Source organism: Myotis myotis, unplaced genomic scaffold (genome assembly GCF_014108235.1).
Source record: "Myotis myotis isolate mMyoMyo1 unplaced genomic scaffold, mMyoMyo1.p scaffold_m19_p_8, whole genome shotgun sequence".
Lineage (NCBI taxonomy): Eukaryota > Metazoa > Chordata > Mammalia > Chiroptera > Vespertilionidae > Myotis > Myotis myotis.
The window spans coordinates 46659530-46671869 of NW_023416390.1; the positions used below are offsets into that span (position 1 = coordinate 46659530).

A 12340-nucleotide genomic window follows, 5' to 3' on the forward strand; every position below is an offset into this window, starting at 1 on the left:
ATTTAAATTGAAGGTGATGATTTGAAAAAACAAAAATATAAATGCATATAACAGGAGGAAGGGGAAGCTGATACCAATGAAACTAAATTCTTCATCTGTCATGGTAAGGTCAATGAAGGACTTATTGAACTGTAGTACATGCAGTGGAATACTCTGCACCTGTTTGAAAGAAAGGAAGTTGCAAAGGAAAAAGGAATGAAGATCTATGTGTAGATTTGGAAATTTCTTCAAGATATAGTAAGAGAAAAGAAGGCAGTGCAGGACAGTCTACATAACATTATGTTTTGCTTAAGAAGGGAGGAACCAAAGAATGTATATTTAATTTGCTAGTGTAGACAATAGAGCCTCTTGAAAGGTAAGAAACAAACAGGAAGTAATAGCCTGTTTACATTGCCTATTCAAAAATTTAATTAACAGTTTTTTAAAGTAGTTGCCTCTTAATAGTGGGACTGATGTGGGAGGGAGAAATTTATATTTCTGTAATGAAATTTTTTCCATGTGCCTGTTGGCTTTTGTATTTTAACTAGAGGCCTGGTGCATGGATTCGTGCACTGATGAGGTCCCTCAGCCTGGCCTGTGGGCCTCCAATATCCCCCAAGGGGTCCCAGATTGCGAGGCCCCTCCTGCAGGCCCAGCCTTCAGGATCTGGACACCCATCGGCTCTCTCCTCCCAACTTTCTGGGTCAGGGGTGCGGTGAAACAGATTTGGGGCTGACAGTGCCCCAGTAGCAACCTAACCCAGGCTGATTCTGCGATTTCATAATTGGGTCATAAAAGGTACTAACTATAAAGGAAAATATTTGATAAATGTAACTACTTTTAAATGACACCAATATATGAGTGGAAAGGTAAGTCATAGAGGATTTATACCCTGAATATGTAAAAAATTCCTACAAATCAAGAAGGAAGAGACACACAGTCCATGGTCAGAGTTTCAAAAGCCACATTGTTCTACCAGGCCTGTAATGAAAATTAGTAGATCCATGTTCCATTCTTCCAGTCCTGCAGTCATTCTTCACAGAGGCAGTTCTTCTCACCATCCAGCTTTTTATTATATTGCATATCTTTTGTGTTATCTGTCTGTATTTCTAAATGAGATTAGTATAGGTCTTTGTCTTTTTCATTTTTAGATTTATATTGACTTCCTATAGAAATACACTTCCCTGACCTTATCTTAATTAATATATATTTCAATTTTTGGTTTGATCATTATTTCATTGTATATATTATTACTAGAGGCTCGATGCATGAAATTTGTGCAAGAGTAGGCCTTCGCAGCCTCCCACCCCCAGTTCCCCGTCCCAGCGATCGGGGCATGCTGGCCAGGGGGAGGGACCAGAAGGTTGGCCAACAGGCCCCATTGGCGATTGGGGCAGCTCCCGCGTTGAGCACTTCCCCCTGGTAGTCAGTGCATGTCATAGCAACCAGTCATTCTGTCATAACGGTCACTTGCTTAGGCTTTTAGTTTCAGGTGTACAACATAATGATTCCATACTTATATATATTTCAAAATGATCACCATAAGTCTAGTAAACTTCTGTTACCATCCATAGTTAAAATTGTTTTTTCTTAATAATGAGAACTTTTAAAATTTACTATCTCATGAACTTTCAAATGTGCAATACAGTATTATTAACTATAGTCACCATGCCTGTACATTATAACTGGATGTTTCTATCCTTTGACCCCTTTCCCATCCCCCACGTCCTAACTCTGGCAACCACCAATTTATTCTCTGTATCTATGAGCTCAGTTTTGTTTTTGGTTTTAGATTCTACATATAAGTGAGATCATGCAGTCTTTTTGTCTTTCTCTATCTCAGTGGTTCTCAACCTGTGGGTCGCGACCCCTTTGGAGGTCCAACGACCCTTTCACAGGGGTCGCCTAAGACCGTCAGAAAACATATATAATTACATATTGTTTTTGTGATTAATCACTATGTTTTAATTATGTTCAATTTGTAACAGTGAAATTGGGGGTCACCACAACATGAGGAACTGTATTAACCCTTTGTGGTCCAATTTTATTTTTGGAATTCAAACAGTCTGGTTCAAATTAATTGACGGGATTGAATGTTGAACCGGTTTGCGGTGTCGACCTCAGCCTCGACATTGGACCTGCTCTAGCGCCTGGTCTGTCGAGTCAGCCTCCACATTGGACCGAAAAGGGTTAAAGGGTCCCGGCATTAGGAAGGTTGAGAACCACTGCTCTATCTGATGTATTTCACTGAGCATAATGCTCTCAAGGTACATTCATGTTGTCACAGATGACAAGATTTTCTTCTTTTCAATGTCTGAATAACATTCCATTGTGTGTGTACATATATACAACACATCATATTTTCTCTATCCATTCATGGGTATAGATTGCTTTCATGTCTTGGTTATTGTAAATAATGAATACGGGGTGCACATATCTTTTCAACCTACTGTTTTTGTTTTCTTTGGATAAATACCCAGGAGTGAAATTGCTGGATCATATGGTAGTCCTAGTTTTAATTTTTTGAGGAACTCCGTACTGCTTTTCATACTAGCTGCCCTAATTTATAATCCCACTAACAGTACACAAATGTTTCCTTTTCTCTAATCCTTGTCAGTACTTATTATTTCTTGTTGTTGTTGTTGTTGGTGGTGGTGGTGTGTGTGTGTGTGTGTGTGTGTGTGTGTGTGTGTGTGTGTGTGAGCCCCTCTGACAGGTACGAAGCGATATCTCACTGTTATCTTTGGTTTTCAGTAGTTTGCCTGTGATGTTACCTAGTATGGAACTTTCTTTTACATAAACCCTAGTGGTAACTACACCAAAAAAAACTAGAATTGAGACACACGACAAAAAAGGGGGAAACAAGGAAAAAAGTCATAGAATACCACCAAACTAAAATAACAGAAAAGGAACAATGAAAACACAGAGCTACGAGAAACAAAAGGTAAAATGGCTATAGGAAATCCTCATTTATCTAATAATAGAGGAATATGCAAATTAGCCAGGACGCTGTAACATCACAACCGAACAGCAGGGACCTGCGGCTGCATGATGCCCGGCCTGGGCCAGTGACCTCAGACCACGCCCCCAGCCCCATGGGGCTTGATGGGGAACCTCAGGCAGTGCCCCCCACCCACCCTGGTTCTGGACCAGGAGACCTCAGGTTATGCCCCCTGCCCGGTGGGGCTTGACAGGGAACCTCAGGCCGCGCCACTGGCGCCGGTCCAGGGGACCTGAGGGTGCACCCCTCACTGGCAGGGCTTGACAGGGTACCTGAGGCTGCACCCCCTGCCTGGAGGGGCTTGATGGGTGGGGCCAGCCGGGTCTGGGTCCCCTGCGTTTTTGAAGCATGTACGGGTGGTGGGTGAGGACTTGATTCTAGGTCCCACGGGGTGCCCCAGACTCTGACAGGAGGGAGATTTAAATATACATTTTACTAATTTTCTTTTATCTCTGACACTACTATTGTAGAGAAAGGGCAAGTAGCAATATTAAAATATTTCCTCTAATTAATTCCCTTTTAATGTGCACAAATATATCAATAATTACCCTACATGTAAATGGGCTGAACTCACACACACACACACAAAAAAAGCAGAGTAGTGATTGAATGAAAAACAAAACCCAGTCTGGCAGGTATAACTCAGTGGTTGAGTGTTGACCAAAAATCTTACTACAGGAGGAGGTCACAGTTCAATTCCCAGTCAGGGCATATGCTCAGGTTGCTGGCTCAATCCCCAGTGTGGGGCATGCACGAGGCAGCTGATTGATGATTCTCTCTCATTATTGATGTTTCCATCTCTCTCTCTCCCTCTCCCTTTTTCTTGTAAATAAATTTTTTTTAAAAAAGATAGAATTGGATACTTTATAATAGTAATAATAATACATCAAGAAGATGTAACACTTATCAGCATTAAAATATATAAAGCAACTACTAACAGAACTAAAGGGAGAAACTAAGAGAAACACAATTATAGTGGGGGACCTAAATACCCCATTGACAGATATAACTAGATCATTCAAACAGAAAATCAGTAAGGCCTTAAATGACACATTAGACCAAATGGATATAATCAGCATTTACAGAGCCTTTCATTCCAGAGCATCAGATTATATGTTATTATCTAATGCACATGGACCCTTCTAAGGATAGACCATATGTTGGGACACAGAACTAGCCTCAACAAATTTAAGAAGAGTGATATCCCCCTGTATTCTCCAACTACAATTATTTGAAATTGGAAATAATCTGCAAAAAATAAAGCAGAAAAAACAGAGGCTCATTAAACAACGGGGTCAAAGAAGTTTTAAAAATGTCAAAAGATAAAAAGAGAAATGAGAATGACAGTATGACATCAAAACTTTTGGGATGCAGCAAAAGTGCTAATAAGATGGAAATTTATATCATTACAGGCCTATCTCAAGAAACAAGAAATATCTCAAATAGACAACCTAATGTTTCACCTAAAAGAACTAGGAGAACAACAAATGAGACCCCAGTCAGTAGAAGGAAGGAATTATTCAAGTTAGAGCAGAATTAAACAAAATACAGGGTGTCCAAAAAAAAAAAATGTATGCACACTTTTCAAAAAAAATTTTTGTTAATCCTCACCCAGGGTATTTTTTCCATAGGTTTTCGGAGAGATTGGAAAGGGGGGAGGGGAATGAGAGAGAGCGAAACATCAATCTGAGAGAGACACATTGATCAGTTGCCTCCTTCACGCACCCCAATGGGGCTGGGATAGAAACTGCAACCAGGTATGTGCCCTTGACTCTTCAGTGCTTGGCTGGTGCTCTAACCACTGCATCACACCAGCCAGGGCTACACACCTTTTTTTGATAGCTCAATTGATGTTTCTTTCTTTTCAGATTTAACCCATTGGAATTATTCAAAGTGTGTATACATTTGTGGGGGGGGGGGTGTCCTATAGTAGAAAACAAAAGTATAATAGAAAAATTAATGCAACAAGGTTGGCTCTTTGAGAAGATTAATAGGTATGATTTTCTTTGTACTTATTTTGCTTGGAGTTATCTGTGAGCTTTCTGAATCTGTAAATTAACACCTTCCATCAAATTTTGGATTTTCTGGCTATTCTTCAAATACTTTTTCTGCTGCTTTTTCTTTACTTCTGTGATTCCAAATACATGCATAGCTTCCATCAACTACTTTCAATAATTTTTCTCTCTTCCTTTGTTCTACATTCTGATGTCAAGCCCATCCAGTGATTTTTTTTTTTTAATTTTAGAGAATAAATTTCAGTATGGGTCACATTTTCATATCTATTTATATAAAAACCCTGGGTGTAAGGCGTCACGACTGAGGCTCAACCAACCGGAAGGAAGTCAGTCCTGCAGGGGTTGCCTTGGAAACGGCTGCGCCCTCCCCAAGGTGTTTCCTGTAAGGGCAAGGTTTGAGGCAAGAACCGGCCCTCAGAGTGTGGATGCACTGAGTCCTGGGTCCTCTTAGTAACAGCTGCACCCTCCCTGAGCTGTTTTCAGTAAGGGCGAGGTTTGAGGCAGGAACCGGCTTTCGGAGCATGGAGGCACTGAGTCCTGGGTCACATTGCCAAGGGCTGCACCCTCCCTGAGCTGTTTCCCGGAAGGGCGAGGTTTGAGGCAGGAACTGGCCCTCGGAGCATGGAGGCATATCTTTATAAAGTTTTAATGCATTATATTAGAGGTCGTGGTGGTAGTTTTACCCACAGCATCTACAGGAATTGCAAATTTACTTCTTGGTGGAAGCACCTTTCATTCCCAATATAAATTACCAATTTCATTAAATGAAACTTCAATTTCTAGACCCAATATAAACAGTGAAGTTGCTAAAACTATTAAAAAGGCCCAACTTCTCATTATTAATGAATGCACCATGACATCCAGTCATGCTATAAATGCCATAGACAGATTACTAAGAGAAATTATGAGTCTGAATGTTGTATTTGGTGGGAAAGTTCTCCTTCTTGGAGGGGATTTTTGACAATGTCTCAGTATTGTACCGCATGCTATGCGATCAGCCATAGTACAAACGAGTTTAAAGTACTGCAATATTTGGGGATGTTTCAGAAAGTTGTCTCTTACAACAAATATGAGATCAGAGGATTCTGCTTATAGTGGATGATTAGTAAAACTTGGGGATGGCAAACTTGATAGCAGTTTTCATTTAGGAACGGATATTATTGAAATCCCCTGTGATTTGTAATGGATCTATCATTTTAAAAAAATACATATTTCTTTATTGATTTCAGAGAGGAAGGGAGGAGAGAGATAGAAACATCAATGATGAGAGAGAATCATTGATTGGCTGCCTCCTGCACACCCCATACTGGGGATTGAGCCCGCAACCCAGGCATGTGCCCTTGGCCAGAATCGAACCTGGGACCCTTCAGTCCACAGGCCGACGCTCTATCCACTGAGCCAAGCCGGCTAGGGCTGGATCTATTATTGAAGCTACCTTGGGAAATACTATATCTATGAATAATATTAAAAATATATCTAAAAGTGCAATTCTTTGTCCAAAAAATGAGCACATTCAAAAATTAAATGAAGAAATTTTGGATATACTCGATGGAGATTTTCATAAATATTTGAGTAATGATTCCATTGATTCAACAGATGATGCTGAAATTTTCCCATTGAATTTCTTAATAGTATTACTCCTTCGGGAATGCCATGTCATAAATTAAAATTGAAAGTGGGTGCAAGCACCATGCTATTAAGAAATCTCAATAGTAAATGGGGTTTTTATAATGGTACCATATTTATTATCAAAAGATTACAACCTAACATTATCGAAGCTGAAGTATTAACAGGATCTGCAGAGGGAGAGGTTGTTCTGATTCCAAGAATTGATTTGTCCCCATCTGACACTGGCCTCCCATTTAAATTGATTCAACAACAGTTTCCCGTGATGCCAGCATTTGTGATGACTATTAATAAATTACAAGGACAAACTCTAGACAGAGTAGGCATATTCCTACCTGAACCCGTTTTTGCACATGGTCAGTTGCACGTTGCTTTCTCTCGAGTTCGAAGAGCATGTGACGTTAAAGTTCTAAATACTTCAGCACAAGGGAAATTGGTCAAGCACTCTGAAAGTGTTTTCACTCCTAATGTGGTGTACAGGGAGATATTAGAATAAGTTTAATCACTTTATCAGTCATTGTTTGCATCACTGTTGTTTTTATATCATGTTTTTGTTTTCGTATCATGTTTTTGTTATATCATGCCTCTGTTGTTATATCTTTTTGTTACTGTTTATTTATTAATAAATATAGTTTTCATATACATTTTACTAATTTCCTTTCATCTCTCACACTTCTATTATAGAGAAAGGGCAAATAGCAATATTAAAATATTTCCCCTAATTAATTCCCTTTTAATGTGCACGAATTTCGTGCACCGGGCCACTAGTTTCTTCATAAGTTCAGAAATTTTGTTTATATCATGCACACTGTGAATGATACATTAGAGTGACTTTGGGATTTGGTTTAGTGTTCTGTTGAATATTAATTTTTTTGGTGGTATTTTTGTATTAGGAAAGAATTAACTTGGCTCAACTGAAATCTAAACTATGTCTCCCTATAGGGGATGGCAGCTAACATTTCTGTTCAGTTGTTTTAGCCTTATCTGGACTGCTTAGAGTCTGTTCCACTCTTGTGTAGATCGGTGACCAGCTGCTAGAGACTTGGATAGAAACAATATGCAGAATTTGCAACTCTGTCTTTGGTTCTTTATTTTCTAGCTGCTGTGGTAGCTTCATCCTGGTTTTTCAAGCCAGTAAGATTGCCTGTGATGATCCAAGTTTCAGCTGCTCTGCAGTTCACACTAGGGCAGTGGTTCTCAACCTTCCTAATGCCGCGACCCTTTAACACAGTTCCTCATGGTGTGGTGACCCCCAGTTTCATTGTTACAAATTGAACATAATTAAAGCACAGTGATTAATCACAAAAACAATATGTAATTATATATGTGTTTTCCAATGGTCTTAGGCGACTCCTGTGAAAGGGTCGTTGGACCCCCAAAGGGGTCGCGACCCACAGGTTGAGAACCGCTGCACTAGGGGCTTTACAGCAAAAACTGTAAATACAGGAAACGCACCTAGTCTATTCCCTTCTTCCAAATGTCTCCTATCCAGATTCTGTCTACTCTTGGTTGCTCACGTGCTTTCAGATAGTTGTCTTTTATATATTTTTCCAGAATTTATGGTTATCTATGGGAACATCGGTCTGATATAAGGAATTCTGTTACTCCCTGTGGCAGAATCTGTATTTTTAAAAATTGCTTTAAAAGGTAAAAATATCTCATGAATTTATATTGATACTTCCAATTCAAATCAGAACTACAAGGTTTTTATTTATAGCACATCATTTTACTTCTATATCAAGAATTATAGTTCTTAAGGATGTAAACCAGATGATAGAATTAGAATATCACATAAATATTTATTTTTTTTCCTATACACACGGCAACCTCAAAGCAACTACACTTGTACTATCACAATGGCCACAGTGGTTACTGAAAACAATTCAAAGTTTTTTCACTTGTGCTTCCCATAAAATTCCATCCCCCAATTTTAAAATATTGTACTATTAATAACTTTGCATGCATTAGCCATTAAATTTCATAGTTTCGGCCTTATATCTTTTATTTAACTTTATCAATAAGTAATATTGATTTTATCAGTTCTTACAGTGAATCTTCATTTTGGTGATCTGAAGTTGTCTGGATTCTTTTGGAAAGCTCAAGAGAGCATTATTTCCTGATTTCTGGCATTTTGATAAGTCTATGCCTTCTATATGTTAAAAATCAATTTTACTGGATATAGAACACTTTATTCACATTTCTTTGAATATCTTAATATGTTACTTCATTTTCTTCTGGCATAAAGTGCTGCCTTTGAAAAATCAAATATTCTGAGGTGCATATTGTATACTTTCAGGCAGTAGTTTCAATTTTTAAAAATTTTTCAAAGAGGATTTCCTGAACTACAGTTCTACTATTTGTTTTCTTCTGGTAGTGCTCTTTAAAGACTTCTGTTACCTGAATGTTAGATCTTTGTTGCTTCAGTAGTTGTTGCTTTCTCTCATTCTTTTTATCTCTTCATTTCTTTTGATTTCAAAAGTGTTCTTCCTTTTTACCTTCTAGTTCTCTTAAATCATTATCTGTTGTATTTATTTTCTCTTGGTTTCATTCAGGCTTAATCTTCATTATTGAACCCATTTTTTCCCAATTTCTAAAGCTTTCCTAGGTTCTGTTACCTTATTTCTGAGGGTTTTTTTTTTTTTTTGAAATCTGATTTATGTTCTTTCATGTCTTGAGTCATTATAGTAATGTCTTTTAGCTCATTTTGAAATATTAGGTTAGTTTTCACCTATTTTGTGAAATGTGTATGTTTCTAGTATGCTTTTATTATCAGGACAGTATTCTATATCTTACTGTCTTTTTTCTTATAATAACTTCATGGGATGACCTACATCATTTTCTGTTGTTTATTTACCTTTTTTGTTTGCTTTTGTTTTGGTTTAGAATGACTTTTCTTATAGAGCTCCCTCTGCTGCTGTTTTTGGGCACTCTTCAAAAGTAATTCCTGAGATTTCTAAGCTTTGCTTCCTTCCCCACTTGTTATTTTTATATTCTTTTTCTGTATCTTCATTGTACCTGTTGGGCTTAGTTTTGTTTTCACACCCAGTAGTTTATACTTACTGTGACACCCTTAGTGAGGGATTAGTTTTAAGAGTTCATAGGACTAAATTGCTCTAACTTCTTCAGAGTTCATGGACCCCTTGCACTTAGTCACTATTGGAAAGGGCAGAAACCCTTCCAGATACAGCTTCTGTACTCAAACTGCCTTAGTGGTCAGTTGCATTTGCTGTTTTGGGAGTCTCTGTTGTCAAATCTGTTCCACACCCTGTTTCCTTTTGCTTCCTCTCATACCATGCAGGTGCTGTGGTTGTCGGTAATCTGTTCCCATCTGCTATTTTGGGGAGATTTCTAGTGAGCCAGTTTTGTTGTAAATGTTATGTGTGAGTTTGGGGTTTATACTGTATTTTTATGTGGAGACTTAGGGATAATGAAAAACATTGTCACCGCCTCCATTGTCCCTGAATCTTTATAGTTTATCACTTCTTAATTGCTGTTTACAGTGTTCTTTGTTTGAAGTTTGATCATCTTGCTCTAATTAGATTTTAACTTCCTCTAAATAGTGTTTGAATCTTAATTAGTTTGCATGTTGTTTGTGTTGAAAATTGGCTTTATAGTGTCCAGCATAGTACTGAACATGTATGAAATAGCTCTGAGTCACCAGTTTTGAAAGTAGTTGAACAGTAGTCAAACTTGCAACCTTTTAATGGTAGGACTAGCAGCTACTCTTACAAATTGAAGGGAAATAAGGATACCTGCTTCCACATGAAGTTTATTCATGCATCATCATTGGCATGCCTGTCATCCCCTGGTCTAATCATCCCTGTAAGACATTGCTTTAATGTATTGTTGGTCCAAACAATAAGCATAAAACATATTGGAAACATAGCAAGCATCATCCGCAAAATAATAACATTTCTGTTTGTCACAATTTAAAATATTGTAAAGGAAATGGTGAAATTCTTGAGTGAAGCAATTAAAATGGTCAAAATGATAAAAAAAAAATCTTAAAACACTAAGCGAAAACAAACCAACCAAAGATTGTCTAGTTTGTTAATATGAAGAGGCAAATGGGCGTGGATGGGATATGATGGAATTTGGTAAGATTGTGAAGAGAAGTAAGGAACACAAATAATACTTTAGTTAAGGAAGCATTAGATTTTATATGTTGAATAGTAGTTTTAGGGATCTTGTTATCTAACAAGAGCACATTTCCTTTGCTCCTGAATTTGGTATTCTAAAAACTCAAGTAATGAGTCCGTCCCTAAAATACAGCAGAACTTTATTGACTTGGTAAAACTTCCCAAGATATTTATAGTGTTAAGAGGTTGGTATTTCTTATATTTTACTTAATTTGACTTCCTTGTTTAAAGGAATCATACTTTATTTTAATTTATGAAGATATAGTATTTGTGTATAGTATTTGTGTAAAATTACTCCTAAGTTTTACCTTTTTAAAAATCTTTTAACAGGCTTCAACAAATAATGAAAGCTCTAATCACAGTTTTGGAAGCTTGGGATCTTTAAGTGACAAAGAATCAGAGGTAAGTAACTTCATTTTAAATATGGTACTATTAAAGTCAAAGTTGGAATCACCTTTTTAAAAAATAAAATAGGTTTTTTTCTTCAGTTCTTATGCTAAATATTAATGCTTTTTAAATTTTTGTAGGAGCATTTTACTCTGCCTTATGAAGCACAGCATTCAGACTGAAGACTGTATTTGTCATTAGAAAGAAAATATAGTTTCTTTGTTTATGGAGCTGAACTTGTGGTATAGGTGTTCTTAATGGAAGACAAGTTACTAGCCATTCATAATTTTAGTAGTTGAGGGTGGTTTTTGAAATACATTGCTTCACAGTTTTCTATTTCTTATTATACTTTCCTCTTAGTTTGGCTCTGAGTAAGGGTTTGTTTACTTTCTAAGATACAGATATAAGGGCTTTTTTTCCCCTCTTTTTAAAATTTCTTTTGGAATTTCATGCTCTTGGTTTTCCCTTTTCTTACTTAAAAATATCTGAAAAATGTCCTCTCCTCCCACCCACTTACTGACCCCACTGAGAAAATACATTGGATTTTGTAAGTAGTCATTTCAATCCATGGGATAGTTCACATTAAGCATGATATACTTGATGGCATCTTTTAAAAATGTATAGACAGGAATTGCTTTGAGTTTTAGCATTTACTTGTTGATGCTGCAACTTTAGTTTTTGTGGCTATAGCCTATAATACTGTCTCTTCTCAGATTACAGAATTCTGTTACTTACTTTTCAGTGTATTTGTATGTGTGTGTCTGTGTGTGTTTTCCCTGTCGATGTTAACTTATTTCTATTTGATCCATTTTAGTCTTTTTTTCTATTTGGATTAGTGTAGATATATCACCTTGTTAATACCAAAAAGTTGTTAACACTCAGAAACTCTTAGCTATTCAGTTTTGGTGTTCAGTGGAAAGGCAATACCAAAGGTGGCCTCTTTTTAAGCCCTGTGTTATGGAAAGCATCTAGGAATCTCTAGGTAGACAGTTGTGTGCAGTTCTGTGCAGGCACCCTGACACTCCAAAGGAGTGTGGCATAGGGCTCTCACTCATCAGGCTTTCCCTTCCACAGAGACAACTGGCAGGCAGCTGAAAGGACTGTGCAAGTGACGGGACTTTATCTGCAGTAGGTTCCCTTGAGGTAAGCGTTAGTAGCCCCTGTAGCACCAGATTGTCACAGTTCAGTTTTGT

The 12340-nt window shown here is 37.5% G+C and overlaps 1 protein-coding gene across 1 annotated transcript in view; it reads left to right on the plus strand.

Moving 5' to 3' along the window:
* The window catches only part of TLK1 (tousled like kinase 1), a 160271-nt gene that overhangs the window by 58427 nt on the left and 89504 nt on the right, over window positions 1-12340 (plus strand). Inside the window, exon 3 of the mRNA XM_036318543.1 lies at window positions 11091-11162. Coding sequence (XP_036174436.1) covers window positions 11091-11162 — 72 coding nt within the window. The remainder of the gene's footprint in view (window positions 1-11090; window positions 11163-12340) is intronic.